Below are 23,609 nucleotides of genomic sequence, written 5' to 3'. Positions count from 1 at the left end.
CGGTGACGGTAATCCAACATAACTGCTCATCTAACATTTAGTGAGAACACGCTGTAACATCTGGACAGTATTCAATCATGCACTTCATGCGAAAACACGCTACATGTGTGGCATACATATTCCAGTAGAGGGCAGCAGATGCTCATATCCAGCCTCCATAGCGCAGTTTATTTGGCAGGTAGACTCGAGTGAGGAAATGAGGGGCGATAGATGCCAGGGACTGGATCTCAGCTTTCTGCTTCAGTCTCTGCATCGTTTCTACCTGAACAAAAAAAAAATCACAGACACATAGATCAGGTGACATCATTCACATTCTTGGCCTCTGCATACACCTGTCAAAACACTTATGTCACAGACGTTATCTTTGACCATATCGTCTGTTCTTTGCATATTGCCTTTGTCGTGTCTTAAATGTACAGAAGCATGGAATGAGGCACCTCTCTCTCCCACGCAGGCTGGCAGGTGATGTAGGATCTGTTCCTCAAGCTGTTGATTTTACTCTCATCTGCTTGAGAAAATGGAATAATACTTTCCTCCGGCACTCTGTACCTGTGACAACCATTCAAATACAGACACCATGAGGCCTTGTGCATTCATAACAATGTACACACAATCATAATCTCAGCAATTTACTCTTACATATAGCCGCTGGCCACTTAATTTGGCACTAGTGTTAGTTGATGCAGATAGACACAAATAGAAAATCAAGTGACTGGAACTAATCTGTATTCAATAAAACAGCACATAATGATTAGCACAAAAATTACTTATTTAGCAATGCTTTAAAAAGAGTGCTCATTACAGAAATAATATACTTTAAAATTATAAGTGTGAAGTGTAGTGTTTTCAGACACTTAACTGCATGTTAACTGCAATTGAAAATGAAAATGCTATTAGTTTAAATTTATATTAAACGCAATTAGCTGAACTTTAAAGTGCTTTTATACCTACTTCACTAGGTCTTAAGTACATCTTTATGTATTTTCACAATTCTATTGTCTTTAAACTTTAATACGGTTAAAGTTACTGCTGAATGTACTGACAGGCATTTATGGTAGACTAAAATATACTCTAATGCCATTTCTATTGAAACTTATATGTCATGTATTTAAATATATTTGTAATTACACATTTATAATGCTGAAGCTGCAGTTGGTTAACTTTAAATATAATATCAAATAACACACAACAGTTAAAATTATAATCAAGTACTTTACATGTGTTTTAGTATGTTAGTCAACACTTTAAAATAAGTGTATTTATTTAAATCACGACAAAAGATTATTAAAACATGATTTAAAATGTACTTTAAAGTAAAACTTTTAATCTGATATTACAACAAAGTGCACTTTTAAAGTGCCAGAAACTCTTTAAGTACACTTAAGTGGTCTTTTATTTCATTGATATTATATTATATTGATATTATAAAAATAAGATTTGAAGTACACTACAATTGCACATTCATTTAAAAAAAAGAAAAAAGTTAAATTCTGGGTTATAGTGAGGCACTTGCAATGGAAATGGAAATAGTACATTTCAATAGTAAAGCTACAAGACGTAAACAAGTGTAAAAAATTGCTTACTAAACATTTCTGTGTAAAGTTGTATCCAATTTTACAACCTTGCTGCCATGACAAAAATAATGTATAAATCCAAAAGCCACTGTAAAAACGAGAACTTCACTGCTCAAATAACAAAAATTTTAACAGAACAGAATGTGTTTTTATAAAATGATATGACCAGGCCAGAATCAATTCTGTCCAGCTATCATACTATGGTGTAACAGATTAAATCAGAAAACTGAAACACATTACTTTAATTCAATACATCTGTGCTGAGAATTGTGAGCAGTCTTCTTAATTTCATGTTGACTTTAAGGAGAGTGTTGTTCTACAAATCCAGCCTTTACAAACATGACATTAGTGCATTACAAACATGCAGGATCTCAGTCCAGTAGTGTTTTTGGGATGAGGTGGAGCAGGAAACTGGCAGCATGAATGTGCTGATGCTGTCGGAATCAGAGCAAAAATACCTGAGGATGTTTCCAGCACTTTTTTGAATGCATGCTGTCATTCAGATTGGTGAATTCACTAAACAGCGGACCACTTTTACATGCAGTTTGTGCATTTCAATACAAAAACCTAAAATCCAGATCAAAATCCAGCTTCAAAGTCAGTAGCTATGTAAAAAATGGCGGCGCGTGCACAATGCGAGGCTCAACGTCTCCCCAGTTTTTGCATTTTAGCAGTGTTCTATTTATTCCTGGCTACTTTGTTCATTCAGAACAGCTTTGCTTTAACATCTTACAGCAGACAGGAACTTCTGGGTATTGGATTACAAAATTCTGTTACTTTTATCGCCGATTTCCGACTCATCCCAGAGATCTCCAGAACATCGGAGGCTGCTCACTTTGCCTGGCCGGGCGGAAGTGCTTACAGACGGCGACAGGACCGTAAACAAAGACGAGGAACGCACGGAGGCTTAAGAGATAAGTTAAAGTTAACACCACATCGGCTCTCTTTACCCAGCATTTTTCTTGCTAATGTCCGGTCACTGGTCAAAAAAATCCTGTCTGTCTCCTGTAGAGATGCGCGGTTGGCGGTTACAGCCGCGGACTCCGTGGATAAACCACGGATCGGGCGGATGACGTGACGAAAAATAATATGTTAATTAAATTCGGGCGGGTCGCGGTTGAACCAATCAAATGATTGTTAGGCCTGCTGTCTGCCTGAAAAAGACGCGCTCTTTTCCCATGCAGTCAAAATTAACGGGAGTCTTCAGAACAGGCTCGACCTAGTCGTCACCCTGACATGACAGTGCGTAGAGTTAATTAGCCTATAATGTGAATGACTTATTATTTTATTCACGCTTTCTTTCTTTTTGCAAAAAAATAAAGTGCAATAGGCATTATTCAGTAGGAACACTGTTCCTTTTTCCCACGTATTTATCACTTACACTTATTCAACGTGTGGAACCTACAGTGAAGACAATCAAAGTGTGGCCAGAGGGAGCAGACTCTGAACTGCAGGACTGGTTTCAACAGACTAATGAGCTAAATAACTTTTATGCTCGCTTTGAAAGGGATAACCAGGAACTGACAAACAAAAATTGAGCTTTCTGCAGACCACCAGCCATTTACACTCACGACCAGTGAAGTCAGCGCAGCATTGAGCAGGATTAATGCACGGAAAGCGGCAGGGCCTGATGGCATTCCTGGACGTGTTCTTAGGACATGTGCTGCAGAACTGGCGGGGGTTCTGACAGACTTATTCAACCTGTCTCTTGCACAAGCTGCTGTGCCTACCTGCTTCAAGACCACTTCTATTGTACCAATACCAAAAAACTCCGCAGCGTGCCTGCTTACCGCCCAGTAGCACTTACCCCCATCATCACCAAGTGCTTTGAGCGGTTGGTCTTGGCACACCTCAAAACCTGTCTCCCACCCACACTGGATACTTATCAATTCGCCTATCGCAAAAATAGGAGCACAGAAGATGCAATTTCCATAACGCTGCACTCAGTTCTCTCTCATTTGGACAATAAAGACACTTACACTAGAATTCTGTTCCTTGATTTTAGTACAGAGTTCAACACTGTCATCCCATCCAGGTTAATCATCAAATTTAGAGACTAGGGTATCAGTACTTTACACTGCAACTGGCTTTTGAACCTTCTGACCAACAGACCCCAGTATGTTCGGTTAGACCACCATTGCTCTTCTACCCTTATTCTTAGCACTGGTGTACCACAGGGCTGTTTGTCCTTTCCTCTATTCCATTTTTCCTGCGGATTCTGAAAAAGAACGATCTCTCCTCAGAAATCCTGTTGAACTTCTACCGATGTGCCGTCGAGAGTATCCCGACCAACTGTATTACAGTTTGGTGTGGAAGATGCTCTGTGTCAGACCGGAAAGCACTGCAGAGGGTGGTGAAAACTGCCCAACGCATTGTAGGAACTGCACTCCCAACCTTGGAAGATATCTACAGGAAATGTTACAGGAAAGCACACAACATCATAAAAGATTTCTCTCACCCGGCTCATGGACTGTTTGACCTTCTGGGAGGCGCTATAGGAGTCTCCGGACCAGGACTAGTAGGTTTAGGAAAAGCTTTTTTCCCACAGTTGTTTCCATGCTGAACTCTACCCCTTAGTAACTCCATGGTGACAGAAGATGACGAAGGGATGGTGACAGAAGATGGCGAAGGGATGGTGACAGAAGATGACGAAGGGATGGTGACAGAAGCTGGCGAAAGGATGGCGAAGGGGTGATGACAGGAGATGGCAAAGGGGAAATGACAGATGGCGAAGGTATGGCGACAAGATGGTGAAGGGATGATGACAGGAGACGACGAAGGGATGGTGACAGAAGAAAATGGGGAAGGGATAATGACAGGAGATGGGGAAGGGATGGTGACAAGATGGCGAAGGGATGGTGACAGAAGATGACGAAGGGATGGTGACAGAAGCTGGCGAAAGGATGGCGAAGGGATGATGACAGGAGATGGCAAAGGGGAAATGACAGATGGTGAAGGGATGGCGACAAGATGGTGAAGGGATGATGACAGGAGACGACGAAGGGATGGCGACAGAAGAAAATGGGGAAGGGATAATGACAGGAGATGGGGAAGGGATGGTGACAGGAGATGGCAAAGGGGAAATGACAGATGGCGAAGGGATGGCGACAAGATGGTGAAGGGATAATGACAGGAGATGGCGAAGGGATGGTGACAGGAGATGGCAAAGGGGAAATGACAGATGGCGAAGGGATGGCGACAAGATGGCGAAGGGATGGTGACAGGAGATGACGAAGGGATGATGACAGAAGATGACGAAGGGATGATGACAGAAGATGGCGAAGGGATGATGACAGAAGATGACGAAGGGATGGTGACAGAAGATGGCGAAGGGATGATGACAGAAGATGACGAAGGGATGATGACAGAAGATGGCGAAGGGATGGTGACAGATGGCGAAGGGATGATTACAGGAGATGACGAAGGGATGGCGACAGAAGATGGCGAAGTGATAGTGACAGAAGATGGCAAAGGGATGGTGACAGGAGATGACGAAGGAATGGCGACAGAAGATGACGAAGGAATCAAATCAAATCAAATCAAGTATATTTGTATAGCGCTTTTCACAATACAGATTGTATCAAAGCAGCTTCACAGTATTAAATTAAAATAAAATAATACAACAAGGTTTGTTTCTAGTGGAATTTATTGATTGATAAAATAAAATTAAATATCCCCAACTGAGCAAGCCAAAGGCAACAGTGGCAAGGAACCGAAAAAACTCCATCAAGTGACCTAATGGAGAAAAAAAAAAACCTTGGGAGAACCCAGGCTCAGTCGGGGCCAGTTCTCCTCTGGCATTTATGAACTAGAGGCCGGATTGTAGTTTGAACTGTAAGATTAAAAATATTATATGAATGCCTGGCTGAAAAGATGCGTCTTTAATCTAGTTTTAAACTGGGAGAGCGAGTCCGAGCAACGAACAGTATCAGGAAGACTATTCCAGAGTTTCGGAGCCAAATGTGAAAATGCTCTCCCTCCTTTGGTTGATCTGGATATCCTAGGTATGACCAAAAGCCTCGAATTTATTGATCTTAAAGAGCGCGATGGATTATAGGGCGATAGAAGATCCATTAAATAGACTGGAGCTAAGCCGTTTAGGGCTTTATAAGTCAGTAGCAATACCTTGTAATTAATACGGAACTTTATAGGTAACCAATGCAGTGATGATAAAATCGGTGTTATATGATCATATTTTCTTGATCTAGTAAGAACTCTAGCGGCTGCATTTTGGACTAACTTTAGCTTGTTTATTGAGGATGCAGGACAACCAGCTAATAAAGCATTACAGTAATCTAGTCTCGAGGTCATGAATGCATGAACTAACTTTTCTGCATCAGAAACTGATAGCATATTACGTAGCTTAGCAATGTTTCTAAGGTGGAAAAAGGCTGTTTTTGTAACATATGAAATATGATTTTCAAAAGACAGGTTACAATCGAGTATAACACCCAGGTCTTTTACTGTAGAGGATAAAGTAACAGGACATCCTACGATGTCAAAGTTGTATTGTGAGAGGTTCTGTGGGCGTTTTTTTTAACCGATAAGTATTACCTCTGTCTTGTCTGGATTTAATAAAAGAAAATTACGCGTCATCCAATCTTTTATATCTTTAACACACTCTGTCAATTTGGATAATTTAGCGTTTTCATCCGGCCGTGATGAAATATATATTTGAGTGTCATCAGCATAACAATGGAAACTAATTCCATATTTCCTTATAATATTTCCAAGTGGCATCATATATATTGAGAATAATAGAGGGCCCAACACAGATCCCTGCGGCACTCCATAGTTTACTGAAGTTATGATCGATTTTCCTCCATTCAAATAGACAAAATGGTAGCGGTCAGATAAGTATGATCTAAACCAGCTTAATGCTTGTCCTTGAACACCAGTATAATTTTGTAGTCGATCTAAGAGTATTGTGTGATCTATAGTATCGAACGCAGCACTTAGATCAAGTAAAACTAGTATTGAGATACAGCCTTGGTCTGAAGCTAAAAGTAAATCATTTGTGATTTTAACGAGCGCAGTTTCAGTGCTATGATGCGGCCTGAATCCTGACTGAAACTTTTCATAGATATAATTTTCTTGCAAGAAAGAGCCCAGTTGAGCGGACACAACTTTTTCTAGTATTTTAGACATACATGGAAGATTTGAAATGGGTCTATAATTTGCTAGATTATTATGATCTAATTGTGGTTTCTTAATGAGAGGTTTTATAACTGCCAGTTTAAATGTTCTTGGAACATGACCTAAAGATAAAGATGAGTTAATAATATTGAGGAGAGGCTCTTCCACTACAGGTAACACTTCTTTCAGTAGTTTAGTTGGTATAGGATCTAATAAACATGTTGTTGTTTTAGATGAAGTGATAAGTTTATTTAACTCTTTTTGTTCTATAGTTGTAAAGCACTGTAATTGTTCTTGCGGGGGGATAATTGAGGCTGAATTATAAGACGCGATTGAGGATTGAACGTTTACAATTGTGGTTCTGATGTTTTCTATTTTTTCAGTGAAGAAGTTCATGAAATCATTACTACTAAACTGTAACGGGATATTTTGTTCGGGTGACGTCTGTTTATTTGTTAGTCTAGCCACGGTGTTAAATAAAAACCTTGGATTGTTTTGGTTATTTTCTATTAGTTTGCGGGGGTGCTCAGCCCTGGCCGCTTTTAGGGCCTTTTTATAACGTGACATACTGTCTTTCCACGCGATTCTAAAGACCTCTAAATTAGTTTGTTTCCATTTACGCTCTAGATTACGGGTTTCTCTCTTTAGAACATGCGTAGTATTATTGTACCATGGTGCTTTAATTTTCTCTCTGACCTTTTTTAATTTAATGGGTGCAACAACATCCAATGTTCTAGAGAGAATGGTGCTCATAGTGCTAGTTAGTTCTTCTAGTTCATCTGTTTGTTTGGGTTCAGGCAGCAGCTGAGACAGATTAGATAAGCAATTTGAGAAATTATCTATGGTGGATGGAAGGATTGATCTGCCTGGTCGATAACGCGGCGCAGCATGACATATTACAGCAGTACGTAATATGCAAGTTACCAAGTAATGGTCAGTGACATCATCACTTTGTGGAATGATATCTATATCGGTTGGATCGGTTCCATATGATATAATTAAATCGAGTGTATGATTAAGACGATGAGTTGGTCCGGTGACGTTTTGCTTGACCCCAAAGGAATTTAATAAATCTATACCCTAACGCATCATTTGAATTATCTACGTGTATGTTAAAATCTCCAACAATTAATGCTTTATCGACATTGACCAATAGATCTGAGAGAAAATCTGCAAACTTTTTTAGGAAATCAGCGTAAGGCCCAGGCGGTCTATATACGGTAGCCAAGGCTAGAGATAATATGGATTTTTTTCTAACATCTAAGAGCGTAACATTTACAAGTAACAAGTACTTCAAACGAAATAAACTTATAACCCGTTTTCTGAGTAACATTGAGAATATCTCTATAGATTGTTGCAACACCGCCGCCACGACCAATCAGACGGGGCTCATGCTTATAGGAGTATCCAGATGGAGTAGACTCATTTAGACCGAAATAATCATTTGGTTTAAGCCAGGTTTCAGTAAGGCAAAGTACATCGAAGCTATTATCTGTGACTATTTCATTTACAATAACTGCCTTAGGTGTGAGTGATCTAATGTTTAGAAGACCTAGCTTTAAAAATTGTTTTTGTTTACTAATAGCAACATTTTCTGTTTTAATAACAATTAGATTTTTCCTAGATCCTGCAGTAGAATTATTATTTGATCTCACTAAACGAGGAATAGACACAGTTTCTATGCAATGTTCTACACTAGTATTTATATCATTTAAATTGGTGCAGGAGAGACTATGATTTGGACTTTTGGTTACTAGTCATCTAATGGTAGGCCTATTTAACATTTTGGAGATGTTATCCGACAGAAGATCCACTCCGAATCTGCTTGGGTGTAAGCCATCGGCACGGAAAAGCCTAGGACGCTCCCAAAACAGATTCCAATTATTTACAAAGAGCAGTTTCTGCTCATTGCACCATGACATTAACCATTCATTTAGCGCGAATAGTCTACTAAACTTTTCATGTCCTAGTCGGTACGTGGGAAGCGGTCCTGACACAATGATCGTTATTTCAGGCGATGTGCTGCGTACCGTATCGATCAGATTCCTGAAGTCTTTCTTCAGAACCTCCGTCTGGCGCAGCCTGATGTCGTTCACTCCCGCGTGCAGGACCACAGTTCCGACGCGCTCGTCACCGTTCAGAATCTCGGGAACGCGAGCAGCGATTTCAGAAACACGAGCACCAGGAAAGCAGTGACTGTGCATCTTACTTTTACCTAACGTAGCGTGTACGTGCCGAACGATGGAATCGCCGATGATCACAGCATCGCGTTCGGTTTCGCGAAGAGGGGAGAAGCGGTTTTGTGTGGATAACTCGAAAACCGGGAGGGTCGGAAAGAGTCTTGGTCTAGACCTGACTCGCGTCTTCCGCTGCGGAACCATCCAGGCTTCGTGGTGGCGTGTTGGAGCCGGAGTGAACGAGACCATGGCTGATCGCGACCTCGGCGCTCGGGACCGATGCTGAGTAACGCACGGAGTAGACGAGGTCGGAGTCAGCGGGTTAGTAATGTTAATCACTGATTTGTGTGCATCGGCGCGTGATGTTTCAAGAGCTAACCGCCGGTCTATCAGCTCGGCCTGTCTCACTAAAAGGTTGTGGATCTGTTTCTCAACAGCTTCCAGCTCAGACTGCAATGCGTGCAGCTCAAATGTGTCCTCACCTGCACCAAGAGGTAGACTACTTACATCTGATATATTCGCCATGTTTGTTTGTAAGTGAGTGTGGAGAAGACGCGTTCAGCCGTGATCCACGGACGTAACCTATAAGAGTATCCGGCGTTGGATCACTAATAGGCTAGAGACGCGTCTGCTCAACAGTCCGCGTTGTAACTATGAGGATGATGACAGAAGATGACGAAGGGATGATGACAGAAGATGGCGAAGTGATAGTGACAGAAGATGACGAAGAGATGGCGACAGAAGATGGCGAAGGGATGGTGACAGAAGATGACGAAGGGATGGTGACAGAAGCTGGCGAAAGGATGGCGAAGGGATGATGACAGGAGATGGCAAAGGGGAAATGACAGATGGTGAAGGGATGGCGACAAGATGGTGAAGGGATGATGACAGGAGATGACGAAGGGATGGCGACAGAAGAAAATGGGGAAGGGATAATGACAGGAGATGGTGAAGAGATGGTGACAGGAGATGGCAAAGGGGAAATGACAGATGGCAAAGGGATGGCTACAAGATGGTGAAGGGATAATGACAGGAGATGGCGAAGGGATGGTGACAGGAGATGGCAAAGGGGAAATGACAGATGGCGAAGGGATGGCGACAAGATGACGAAGGAATGGCGACAGAAGATGACGAAGGGATGATGACAGAAGATGGCGAAGGGATGATGACAGAAGATGGCGAAGGGATGGTGACAGGAGATGGCAAAGGGGAAATGACAGATGGCGAAGGGATGGCGACAAGATGGTGAAGGGATAATGACAGGAGATGGCGAAGGGATGGTGACAGGAGATGGCAAAGGGGAAATGACAGATGGCGACAAGATGGCGAAGGGATGGTGACAGGAGATGACGAAGGAATGGCGACAGAAGATGACGAAGGGATGATGACAGAAGATGACGAAGGGATGATGACAGAAGATGGCGAAGGGATGGTGACAGATGGCAAAGGGATGATGACAGGAGATTGCGGTGACCCCGGCGGTGATGATGGTAGATGTCCAGCGATGCCACAGACCCAGAGCTCAGCAGGGTAGACAGCCGAGACGGGGCCAATGACAACTGTGCGACGACCGACGGAGAAGGAGCCGATGGATCCCTGGGTGCAGACGGAGAGCCGATGGTACAGAGCGACATCGCTGGCACTGGAAAGCTAGGCGAAGCTGCTGCGATGAGCAGCTGAGGCGGAGCTAGAGGGCCCGAGGACTGAGGCGGAGCCGGTGTAATAAAGGACAGTGGTGGAGCCGGAGGGAAGGAGGAACCCTCTGTAGCCGAAGGGGTGGAGGGACTGAGCACAGCTGAAGGCTCGCAAGTCTGTGGTGGAAGTAGAGTGACGACTGACCAAGGGGGAGCTGGTGGGCCGAGGGAACCCACAAGGTCGATGGTCTCTGGTGGAGCCCAAGGTGGGAGAAGCCTAGGCGGAGCCGACAGGTCGACGGGACGAGGTGGAACGAAGGGATCAGAGGCCAAAGGCGGAGCCACAGGATCCTCTTGCTTGGGCAAGGCTGGTGGCTGCACAACCTGAGGCTTCACGTCACAGCAAGGTGTTCCCGGGGAAGAAGAAGGGCTGCGGGCATCCAGCAGAGGCAGGGCTGGAGGACTGGCTGAGCTTTGCGGTGAAGGTGACAGAGGTAAAATTTACGTATTCAATAACAGTAATTCCAATTCCCAACAGGTTGATGATAGTCTTACTACTGTCTTGAAATAGTAATGAATGATGAAGAATAAACAGATAATATCGGATGGGATAAGGTGGGAGGCAGTACCTCCATATCCAGGTTAATCAGCCAGTCCTCAGTGTCCACTTCTACCAGTGTCCCCTCAGCCGCTGGTGTCGCGAGCTCACACGCCTGGTCAGACTCATTCTGGGGCACCGGCTACGGGGTGATGGTCGGGGCTCTCCCTTTCCCTCTCTCGCAAAGTCTCCGCGGTCGAGGGTGGTGGTGGGCTGGGCTCTGGGTTTGGCTGTAGTCTGGATCGGGGGTAGACGCTCGCTCCAGTCTAGTTCCTGGGTGTCTAGGAGGTCTACTGGCTGGAGGTAGTTGGCTTCAATCCAAAACAATGATTTCAGGGTCTCATCGTCGAAGGGTGTGCTGACGGCGAGACGACAGAACTGTTCAATGTAACTAAAAAATCAAGTCCCTTATGGGGTGACCTTCTGAATGGACATTACGGACTATAAAGGTAAGAAAGAAGTCTCTTCTTCACTAAAATTGTTACGTTTTCTGTCAGCATTTGATATTTTTCCTCTCAAACGCTGAATTTAAATGAGTACGCGATTGGTTGTCTGTTGCTAAGCATTCAGCGGTAACATTCTAACAGCGTTCCGTTTCACAAAGTACAATGTTGGCACCGCAATGCGGTTAATTACCCGGGGTTAAAAACGGCGTTTAGAAGGACAATAACCAGGGGTTAAGCGCAGGTTTTTTTTTATTGAACACTCAAATTTAATCGAGGAATCGTGACAGCCCTGTCTTGTAACGAATGTCATTTCAGTTCTACTTTCTGAGTTTTAGACAGAACGACATAATGCAAGCACTGTAAAAGGTTTTGCCACAATCTCAACTCCTTCATGCTAATATAGAGAGAAAGCATTTCACCTCAACGAGAAATATCATTTTATCATTTTAATATCACAAGATCTCGTCACACCCCTAGTTTTTTTTTACATCAAATAATGACTTTAATCAAAGTAATAAAAATGAAGTCTTAACTGGGTCAATATCCATACACGCAGTATAATCAAGTGCACTTTTTTTCTAGGGTGATGTTGTACAGATAAAGTATGCCAGATCATGGTGGTCTGCTGCATTCTGTACAAGCTACCACTCAGAACTGGGCTGAAAGATGGGAAACTGCCAATTTTTGGTAGTGTGGCATTAATTCCCCTTCTAAAAGCACAAAAGAAACGTAAGCGATACTAGATAATGTACCTTGCAAAGTGGCAAGTGTTTAACATATCATGTAGGCTACATGGTGCTAACAGCGGCAGTTAACATTTCTTTCTTCTGTAGTTTATTCTATTTTCCTAAAAAGATGTTCTTATTTCTGAAGTCCATGACAGTTGACACATCCTCTTAAAAATAGCTTTCAAGAGGAAGGAAATAAAAAACAGCAACAGCAACAAAAACCAAAACAAAAAAACCCCAGAAAACGGAAACCAGAGCAAGCCCAGCCTCAATCACAAACCACAGAGCAGAGTAATGAGTTGACTTTCCCAAACCTCTGGATGTCTGAAGGCAGGAGGCCCAACCACAGCACACTGGGGACAGTCAGACTGTGGGCCTCGAAGGCCATTGACTGTGGACAAATGACAGTTAGAGTTCCTAAAGCTGGGCAGCCGACAGACATTGAACAAGCCAACATGATTTATTAAGTATATGTTCAGGTTTAAGTATATGAAATGTTACAGTCACTGCATGTATTCGTTTTAATGTGCTGGATGCTTTGAAAGGCCTGCAAAAAAAAATAATTTACCCGAATTTTTGTCCTTTTTCAATATAAAATTTAATCAAATTTAATAATAAAATTGTAACTGAGAAGCAAAACTGTTTAAGGTTGGTGTAGAATAGATTTAATTTTTTTAATGAACACTTTATTTGGTAAAGACACATTAAATTTATCAAAAGTGACAGTAAAGACATTTATAATGTTACAAAAGATTTCAAATAAATGCTGTTCTTATGAACTTTCGATTCATTAAAGAATCCTGAAAAAAGTGTATCATGGTTTCCACAAAAATGTTAAGCAGCATGACTGTTTTCAATAATGATAATAAGAAATGTTTCTTGAGCAGCAAATCATTACATTTATTCATATTAGTTTAGATATTTTATAATGGAAAATGACAAAAAAAAAACTCATTGAGAAAAAGATTTTTGTACTGCAGGATTCTGTATGTGAAAGCGAGTTAAACAGCCAAAATGTAGCCACACACTCTGCAGATGTGTCACACATACACATGTAGAAACGCTTTACTTTTTCCACAAGGGTAAATTTGAAGTTCATGAATGAGTGCTTCCTCTTTTTTGTCTTGCCACAAAGAGAGAAGAATAATTACATGTCACCGCAATGCAAAACTGTGCAGGCCTCACTGGAAATTGCACAGAAATAGTAGGAAACAGGACTTACCAGTGAGCCATACTTGTAGATGCACATGATCTCGATGCCTGGGGAAAAAAAAAAAAAGGGAGAGAGGCTGATTCTGCAATCACCACCATACCCTTGCAATTATCCTTTGGGACAACTTAATTCGCCCGAGAACAAAGTAAAGCATTACACATGCACAGAGAGCACTGGAGTCATTGATAATGACAGTGACAAAAATAGCAGGGCCTTCATGTTCATGCTAAACTGCACTAGACCTGCCACAAATGAAAATCACTGCAGGATTGGTTGTTCTCAGGGAACGATGAACTCATGCGAACGATGGAGCATGTGTGTGTTTGTGAATTGCATTTAAAAGTCATGACAGTGTACTCTTTTTAAGTACACTTAGCTGGCATTTTATTTCATTAATATTATATTATATGCAAGTAACAAAATATACTTCAAAGACTACAAGTGCACATTCAATACAATTAAGCACACTTTTTCCACAAAGATGCTAGGGGTGTTCTGGGCAGTGTTGGGGGTATTACAATGCGAGTTACTAAATCAGATTACTTTTCAAATAAGAAACACCCTTTGTCCTCATGTTGAGAGAAATCGTGAGTAAGTGCAGAGGTGTTGTGTGCGCTTTGTGTAAACATGACGGTTATTGTAGTTCTGGACTAAATGTGAGCATTTACTCATCTGACTTGCACAAAAATAGGTTCAGTATTCCTAAAAATGAATAAAAACAGTGAAATGCAAACTCAGAATATTACACAAACCTGCAATAATAAAATATCTTAAATAACACAAATATACTTTATGTATTTAATCTCACTTTATTAACCAATGTCTTTGCTGCTGACCTCGGATGATTAAATTCAACCATACTAATAAGCTAAAATGACTTTAGATAAACCTCTACATTTGCCAAAAATCGTTACGTAACGTATTACTTTCCATAAAAACTAAGTAACACAATTACTAACTTTTTCAGGGAGTAAGACAATAGGGTAATGCATTACTCTAAAAGTAACTTTCACCAACAATGGTTTTGGGTAGTTGCCACACTAAAATCCCTCATTCTTGAATGAGCAACATGATGTAAGCATGATTAAAGGAGAACTCCGGTCAATTTTAACATTGAGCTCATTTTTTTGTAAATTTGGAGTGCTGTCAGTACAGAGAACAACGACAAAAATCGGTGTTGCCTACACCATGTTATCCCCTTTTTAAAATTTGCACCCTGTTGACTTCAATGGGGCAAGTTTTAAACCTGCTTTTAGCCTCTTAACATCCTTGATGTGTCATTACAAGTGCACAGCCAATGTGAGTGATTCCTTCAGAGTGAACACGGTGAATCTGACTGCAGTAGATGTGAAAGATATGAATAAAAATGAAGTTAATTCGGCCAAGTTAAGTTAATTCACTCTGAAGGAATCACTCACATTGGCTGTGCACTTGTAATGACACATCAAGGATGTTAAGAGGCTAAAAGCAGGTTTAAAACTTGCCCCATTTAAGTCAACAGGGTGCAAATTTTAAAAAGAGGATAACACGGTGTAGGCAACACCGATTTTTGTCGTTGTTCTCTGTACTGACAGCACTCCAAATTTACAAAAAAATTAGCTCAATGTTAAAATTGACTGGAGTTCTCCTTTAATAAATGTGTGTGTGTGTGTGTGTGTGTGTTTGTACCATGAGGATCTGCATCCACCAGAGCAAAAACTGGGACGTGTAGCGCGTCCCACAGTTTCCTCACCATCAGTCTGCTGTTGACATCAGGCATCCCTTTACCCTGATGAACACACAAGACCAAACATTCAGGCCTTGAAAATACACACCAGCACTGATCTAACAGACGCTTACTGTTATGATGATACAGGGCGAAAGTCTGGTACAAAAATCATCGTCCAGTAGTCTCTGGAGTGTTGCATCTTTCTCCACGATCAGAATGAATTTTGCAGATGATACAATGTCTTATATGTTGCTAAGGAATGTAATACATAATACGACAGATAGTATAAAGTTCATTCATACAGTCCTTCAAATGAAATATAAATTATAATATTTTTATATTTTAATGTATTTGGCTCTGTTTTCTTAAAGGGAAATTTCACCCAAAAATCATTTACTCACCCTCAAGTTGTTTCAAACCTGTATGAATTTCTTTCTTCTGCTGAACACAAAAGAAAATATTTTGAAGAATATGGGTAACCAAACAGTTGATGGGCCCCATTGACTTCCATAGTATATATAATACAAATACTATGTAAGTCAATGGGGTCTATCAACTGTTTGGTTAATGACATTTTCAAAATATCTTCTTTTGTATTCAACATGAAGAAAGGAACTCATACAGGTTTGGAACAACTTCCAACATCATTTAATTTTTTGGGTGAAATATCCCTTTAAAAGCTACAATTAACTTTAGTAGAGCAGTGACATAACTATATCAATGTGAATAATTTCTGTGATTTAAAAGACTCCATTGTGCCAAAAATCCCACACATCACTGGGAAGCACAACCATGAGGCACTTAGCATAGGTCAGAAAGGATCTCCAAAAGTCTTATGATTTAATTCCACCTTAATTTAATTTAATTATTAATAATCTATTTTCAGGACATATGAGATCACATACCACTGTCATGCTGACGACACTCAATTGTATGTCCCACTACATCCACTTGATAAGTCCTGTTCCAACCTTGTTAAGTGTCTCGATGATGTAAAGTGCTGGATGGCTAAGAATTTTCTCCACTTAAATGAGAGCAAAAATGTTGTTGTTTTTGGCCCTCTTAGCTCTTCGCCACTTATCTCTAGATACTTGGGGCCACTCTCCAGAAATATTCACCCATGCACAAAAAATCTGGGTGTATTTTTTGACTCTGAATTGAATTTTGCAAAACAAGTTAGTGCTGGGGTGAAAACTAGTTTCTACTACTTAAGATTAGGGGTGTAACGATACACGTATTCGTATTGAACCATTTTCACTATCGTTGGACCATTTTTCCTGCCGACCAAAATTACGTTATTTCAAATGTAGGCGCGCTCATAATGTAAGAGACGCTGACGCGACCACAAGATTGCCCAACATCAAATGACAAACGCAATGAAAGTGGAACGAAACTGCGCTACTCGTTATTTTGTGCTTCATGGACCGTTTATCAGTTATAAGACCAATGCAGCGCGAGCCGATGTTGATCAAGCGACACTGTTACTACACAGCGCTAAGAGATCCAGTACAGAACGCATTTGAATTTGCCACTGAAGTAATAACATCGCTGCGAGATCTAGTGAGAAGCATTCACATCTGTTATTAACGGATCAAACGGCGCTGACGTGGAAACCTGGAAGAAACAAACATTGTGCTTTCAAGTAAAGTCTGTTTTATTTCGACATTATGAATAAAATTGCTGCCCTCAAATGTTAATCTGAAATAAAATAAACCTTTGTTTATTACTACTACAATATTACATTTCATTTTTTTTATAAGGAGCTGTATTTGTTTTATATGCTCCTAAGAAGAGTCAAGTATAGCTCCATCATTGCTCAAAGTAAAAAATTATCATACTTTATTATGTTAGTTTTAATAAAAAAAAATTAAATCAAGGAAATTTCTCTGGCATTACTTTCTTTTTGCTGTATCGAAAACGTACCGAACCGTCACACCAGTGTATCGTATCGAACCGAACCGTGAATTTTGTGAACCGTTACACCCCTACTTAAGATTAATAGCTAAAATGAAACCTATGCTCTCATTTAGAGATTTGGAGACGATCATCCATGCTTTTATAACATCCAGACTGGACTATTGTAATGTGGTGTATTTAGGACTCTCTCAGTCAGTGAATCGATTGCAGCTGGTTCAAAATGCTGCTGCTAGACTATTGACCGGTATGAGAAAGAGGGACAGAATTACCCCGATTCTAACATCCATTCAATGGCTACCTATCAGATTTCGAATCGACTTCAAGGCCTTATTAATAATTTTTTATATTTTAAATGGTCTCGCGCCCTCCTATCTGTCAGATCTTATTATACCGCACCAGCCAGTAAAGAATCTGAGATCAGCAGATAAATTAATGCTCCAGGTACTGTGCTCCCGAGAACTAAATATTAATTTTATGTTGTTGTGTTTTGTATTCTCTGTTTTTGGTTTTATTGATGGCTTTGTACAGCACTTTGGGCTGCACTTGAGGCAGTAGAAATGTGCTTTATAAAAAACTAAACTAAACTAAACTTAAAGGCAGGGTAGGTAGGATTTTTCTAAAAAAAAAACATTCCAAATTTGTTTAAACTGTCTTTATATACCAATAATTAATTAAAATGTAAGTACTCTGAAAAAGAGAGTATAAAAATCGAGTGTCTGTAGACCTCTCACGACTGTTGTAAACACAGCTAATTATTTCCATTCACTCCACCCCCTCCCTTCTGGGCTCCTTCCAAAGCCACACCCCCAAAACACATGAACACACGACGCCAAACACTCAGGCTCAGCTGGAAGACGCATTTATTTACCTGAGATGAGCGCAGTGCATGCAGTGACATCATGTCAGAATCACATGTAATAAAATACCTAACTTTATCACTATAAATATAAACAAATAAGATGGATTTTAGTACTCACTATCAAGCTAGCATATCGATACTGGTAAAGTTTAAAATATATTTTGTTTGATTCGGTAACGAGCTATATTTATAAGGCAAAGCTAAAAACAGGTTGCATTGATACACGTTTTTCCATTACCATCAGTTAGACTGTGATGAAGGTGAATTTCGTGTAAGATTCATAACATATACGGTGTTTTGCATGTAAGAGTTTCCATGAAGAAAACATTGTTGACTCTGATGAGGACTAACGTTACACTCCGGTGACAAGTACCGCATCGTCGGTTCGAGGACAGGTCCGGGGTCGAGGGCGAAGCAGAGGAGGTCGTTCAAGAGTGCGGGCAACCAGGGTCCGAGGAAGTAGTTTTTGCCTTGTTTGCCTTCGCTGACTGCATATGCAGGTGCTTTGAATTTTCTGCCATCATTTTACTCTTCGTAGGTTCCGCGCCTCTCTTGCACTCCTCAAATCAAACGGGTGTGCGCGCATATGGGCAGATCTTGTAGCAACAGGGGTGGTAGCCATGGTTGCGAGAGAGAGTGACAGTCGCCCAAACCAATCAATTGTTTCGTCCCGGATGGAAATAATGAGCTGTGTTTATTGCAGATTAAAAGGTCTACAGTCACTCGATTTTTATTCTCTCTTTTTCAGAGCACTTACATTTTAATTATTGGTATATAAAGACAGTTTAAACAAATTTGAAAAAAAGTTTTTTATAAAAATCCTACCTACCCTACCTTTAATTATCACTTGACTCTGGTGTTTGTGGGTGGTGGGAGAAAAGTTGCATCTTACTGAAATTAGGTTTAGTTGTACTAAAGTACTAAAATGACTAAAACTAAAACTGAAATAAAAACTTGATGATACTATTGTCCTCTGTAGAGTTACTTACAGCTGAGTTGAATTAATTTCATAACTGACGAATTTTGCACCATCAACTGAATGAACCAACAATGACCTGACTCAAGCTGAATAATGACACTATTGTTTTTAAAAGTTGCTTTACAGCAGAATTTGAATTTGTCTCATATTTGATGAAGTTTGCATCATTGATTCTGTTATTTTCCTGTTTATTGATGTGAAGCTATTTTGAAACGACCTGTATTGCATGAAGCGCTATATAAATAAAGGTGACTTGACTTGACCTGACAAGGGATTATGGTGGTGTTTTACTTTTACATGGTTTAAGAGAACAGGAAGGATACTTCTGATGCCGTTAACATTGGAAGACACAGGGGTAGCCTGGGGGGGACAGAATTATGAAAACATTTCAAATCATTTCACAGCAAAAATAGTATGGACAAAACTTCAGAGAGACAAAATGACTGAGTAGATTGAGAATGGTGTGTCAGACTATGTGTGTCAAGTGGAACAGCATTTGAGTTATACAGATGTGAATGTTTGACAGATACGCTCTAAAAAAGTTGGCAGTCGAATTACAGATGAATGGGTTTGGGCAGAAGGAGATTATATAAATCATGCTCTGGCATACAGTGCACATTAAGTGAGCTTTACAGAAAGGTTGGCTGGCGATCTGGACTCACTGCGGAGCTGGAATTGCAGTCCACCTTTGTGCCATCTTCCTCCAAATAACACAGATCACCTGAGATGAAGCCTTTGGATGTTGCAAGCTGTGAGGATTATTAAAATAAATTATTTACACTCTCTTTAGTGGATATGCAAAGGTCAACCTATGCAAATGAGGCCTTAAATAATACATGACAATCACTTTATTCGTTTTGCTTTTGTGTGAGTGTATAAAAGTCTACACACTAGAGCCATATGCACATACAACATGTAGACTCCTACGAGGAACCTTCAGCAAGCACGAAACGTCATCCACGATGAAATCCAAGGTCCTCTGTGAGCCAAACAGCTGCACGTCATTATAGTATATGTCCCTGACCGATCGAAGAGAAAACATTTCAGTGCACAGGTGCACTTGACAAATCACGTCATAAAAAAAATCAAAGGTTCCACCTGCTCCCTATATCAGATGATTTATGACGCTGTTTGCTGATTTATAATCACATCATCACTTATATCCACAGGTGGTTTGAATGAAACGGTCTGCAAAAGCTGATAAAAATGTTAAATATTTAGACATGAAACAGGTCATATCTTAAAGGCGCTGGAGAAAAACTTGCCAAAATATAGTCCTGCAGTATGACATGCTGAACTCCATCTAAAACTATTTTAAACACCATTTTACTTTTAGCATTTTTATGCATACAAGCATGGAACATGATTTTTTTTTTTTACTTTTCCAAATGTATTTGTCTCAACACAAGAGCATGTAAACTGATCTTGTGAAGGTGAAAAGTTTTAACCATATTTTAACCTGTAGAGTTTGTGGACATGTTATGTGTTGACATGGCTATCACTTACCTTTTAGTAGCATAGGAGTCACTTTGTACAAGTTTGTAAATAATAGACAAGAGCTTCAGAATCAGGGCTGTAAAACAGGAACATGCCAGAAACAGTCATTTCTTGTTGAAATAGAATATAGAATTTTTCCACAATTCAATGTGCTATATGGTATGAAAGCTTGTTTCCACCACAGAATAAAAAATTAAAAAGGTAATTGCGACTTTTTATCTCACAATTCTGACTTTTTATCTCAGAATTGCGTGATATAAAGTCGCATTTGCGTGTTATAAAGTCAGAATTGTATATATATAAACTCGCAATTACGAGAAATAAACTCACAATTCAGTTTTTTTTTTCATAACTGCATGTTTATGTCTCGCAATTCTAAATTTATAATACGCAATTGGGAGATATAAAGTTAGAATTGCATGATATAAAGTCACAATTGCGTGTTAAAGTCAGAATCGTGAGATATAACCTCGCAATTCTGAGGAAAAAAGTCAGTCTTTTTTTCCTTAGAATTGGACTTTATAACTCGCAATTGCGAGTTTATATCTCACAATTCTGAGAAAAGATGTCAGAATTGCGAGATATAAAGTCAATTGCGAGTTTATTTCTCACAATTTTGAGTTTATATCTTGCCATTCTGACTTTATAACACGCAATTGTGAGTTTATATCTCGCAATAATGACTTTATAACATATACTGTACATGTCATATATTCTAACTTTTTTGACGAGTTAAAGCAATGTAAAAAAAAATGTTGTCATAACTTATTGATCATATAATTATTATTATTATTATTTATTTGTTTACAGTGTACAGTTGCTAGGATGTTGTGGGTTGTTATTACTAGCCCAAGTCAAGAGAGCCTCTGTGATATTCTGGTCTCTATATGGCTTGGTTCCCTGCATAACTGCAAGTCTATGGGGATTTTTATTGTCCCACAGGTAGAAAATGTATGTCAAAAGCAAAAGCAAGTAACCCAGGGTGATCTCACCAAACTTGGTGGCTGATGAAGGGCAGTCACATCGGAGAGGCGTTAGAGAGACATCTGCCTTCAGTACCAAACCAACAGACTTCTGAAATCTGAGAATAAAACCAACATCGCTTTTGCTCATTTCCGTTTTCTTTTGTCTTTATTCGTTTTTTTGTTGACTAATATGCAGAAAGTCATAACATGCCCTGAAATATGCACAAGAAATGAAGATGACTTCAGGAGATACTTCATGTCTGGCTGTGCGGGTGAAATGTTTTGGGGAAAAACATCTCCATGTCTCATCTGAGAAATCTTATGATGATCATAACCAAATGTTGCTCTGGGAAATCTAAGTACTGAGAGGTTTTATTGTTGTGGGGGATGAAATTATTCACTTAAATTTTTCATTCTCATATCTGTGCTATTAAAACTATCAGTCATTTTGCTAGCATGAAGGATACCTTTATAACAGCAGTAAGCCAAATGCCTAGTCTTTCTCCAAGTTGTCAGGACCCTGGCCTTAGAGGGGCCCAGATGAAACGGGCTTTAAGCTTTAGGGAGGTTTGATGTAGATCTGACCAGACAGTTTTCTTTGTTCTGCACAAGAGCTATTGCACTGTGCACAGTGAAAACCTCTTCAGAGGATTGCTAGTGTGTATCAGAGAGAGAGAGAGAGAGAGAGAGAGAGAGAGAGAGAGAGAGAGAGAGAGAGAGATTCATCCTATCATTAAATTACAGCTATTTAGAGTCGGGAAGTTACTTTATTTGAAAGGTTGAAGGTTCAGATTAAGTACAACCAGCCAGACAGTCAGATATTAGATAGATAGATAGATAGATACATAGATAGAATGATAGGATTTAGACAAAACCTATTTAAATAAAGTCCTGCATATCTTAATAAGGCTGTGTAAATAAATATTAGGCACACACCTGACATTGGTCCAGCTGGATCTTTTCATCACTTTCAGCACAGGAGTTTCACCTTTAGACACACTGATGACTATCGTCTGAATGACATTCTCAATGCGCGACAAAACATCCTCTCTGTGAATGGGGAGGGGGATTTATATTCAATTATAACGCCCAAACAGACAAGAATGGAGGCAAACTTTAAAATCAGTATTAAAACATAATATTTCTGCTCGTGGTGTCACCTCACCTGCTGATGTCCTCCTGGCGTTTGTCAGCCATTTCCAGACTCTCGAGCAGCGTCTCTCGTAAACGATCTACCTCAGTAAACTGCTCAGCCATCTAAAGGAAGTAAGTTATCTCAAATGCAGTCGAAATAATTACAAATGTTTTGCGTTCGCTGCAGTTGTAGCTGTTGTTTGTTTGTTTGTAAGTGGAAAACAGTTTAGCGTTTGGAGCGAGTTAACGTTAGCGGATTAGCGTCAGAACAAGTGATGAAGCTCTCAGTAAGTCGTTGGAATGGGTGTCACTTTTATGGATATTAACGGCTAAGTGATCAAATAATCGAAAATAAAACCACTGAATATGCTAGTCGGGTTTTTAGTATGTATTTTGTTAAAACAATCTTCTAATCAACACGTCAGCTTTGAGCAGGTAACGGCTGTGCGCGCGCCTGCGCAAATGCGCATATCTGCCGCGCGCTTGTAAGGATTCTCTCAGGTTTGAATAGGAACGCACTAGCGACAAAAAAAACACAAAAAAAACCTTGTATTCTTTAAAATTTCACCTTTTGTGTTCCACGGAGGAAAGAAAGTCATATGGATGAAACAGTGTAGGCAAGACCATCATGAAGTGTGAAAAAGTACACTGCTTATTACGAAAACAAAAGGCCTAACGTTACATAGCATACTCAAGTGTGTACTACATATCTAATGTTTTCGGACACTTCAGTGTATGTTAATTGCAATTAATTTAAAATGTATTATAGTTAATATTAAATGCAATTAGCTGAACTAAAGTGTTTCTGACTCATATAGGACTTAAAGCAGAGTAGTAGGCATACGTTACATTATTATACAGAATAGTGCCTATTTAGTCATAATTTATTCCATTGTCTTTAAAAATATGGTTAAAGTGCACTGGCGAAATGTTCTGTCATGTTGAAACTTGTATGTCATGTAATTTACATATATTTGTGATTGCATAGGCTATTTGTAATGACGAAGTTGGCCTAACTAAATATATTTAACTATAACTTAAAAT

General features: G+C 39.9%; 1 protein-coding gene across 1 annotated transcript; it reads right to left on the bottom strand.

Annotated features, from left to right (window-relative positions):
* Positions 1-12: 12 nt before the first annotated feature.
* On the bottom strand, positions 13-22,688 carry spo11 (SPO11 initiator of meiotic double stranded breaks; the record flags this gene model as incomplete). The annotated part of the gene is made up of 13 exons (XM_084097966.1): positions 13-262; positions 438-549; positions 12,608-12,684; positions 13,516-13,553; positions 15,175-15,274; positions 15,346-15,455; positions 19,293-19,329; positions 19,632-19,718; positions 19,880-19,988; positions 20,476-20,542; positions 21,459-21,547; positions 22,368-22,481; positions 22,597-22,688. The coding sequence occupies 13 exons, from the start codon at positions 22,686-22,688 to the stop codon at positions 143-145; spliced, it is 1,152 nt and encodes a 383-aa protein (XP_083954092.1). The 3' UTR covers positions 13-142.
* Between the last annotated feature and the right edge of the window lie 921 nt (positions 22,689-23,609).

Source organism: Abramis brama (assembly GCF_963993115.1).
Source record: "Abramis brama genome assembly, chromosome: 22".
Classification (NCBI taxonomy): Eukaryota; Metazoa; Chordata; class Actinopteri; order Cypriniformes; family Leuciscidae; genus Abramis; species Abramis brama.
Note: the sequence above shows the minus strand (reverse complement) of the source record. Positions and strands in the feature narration are given on the sequence as shown.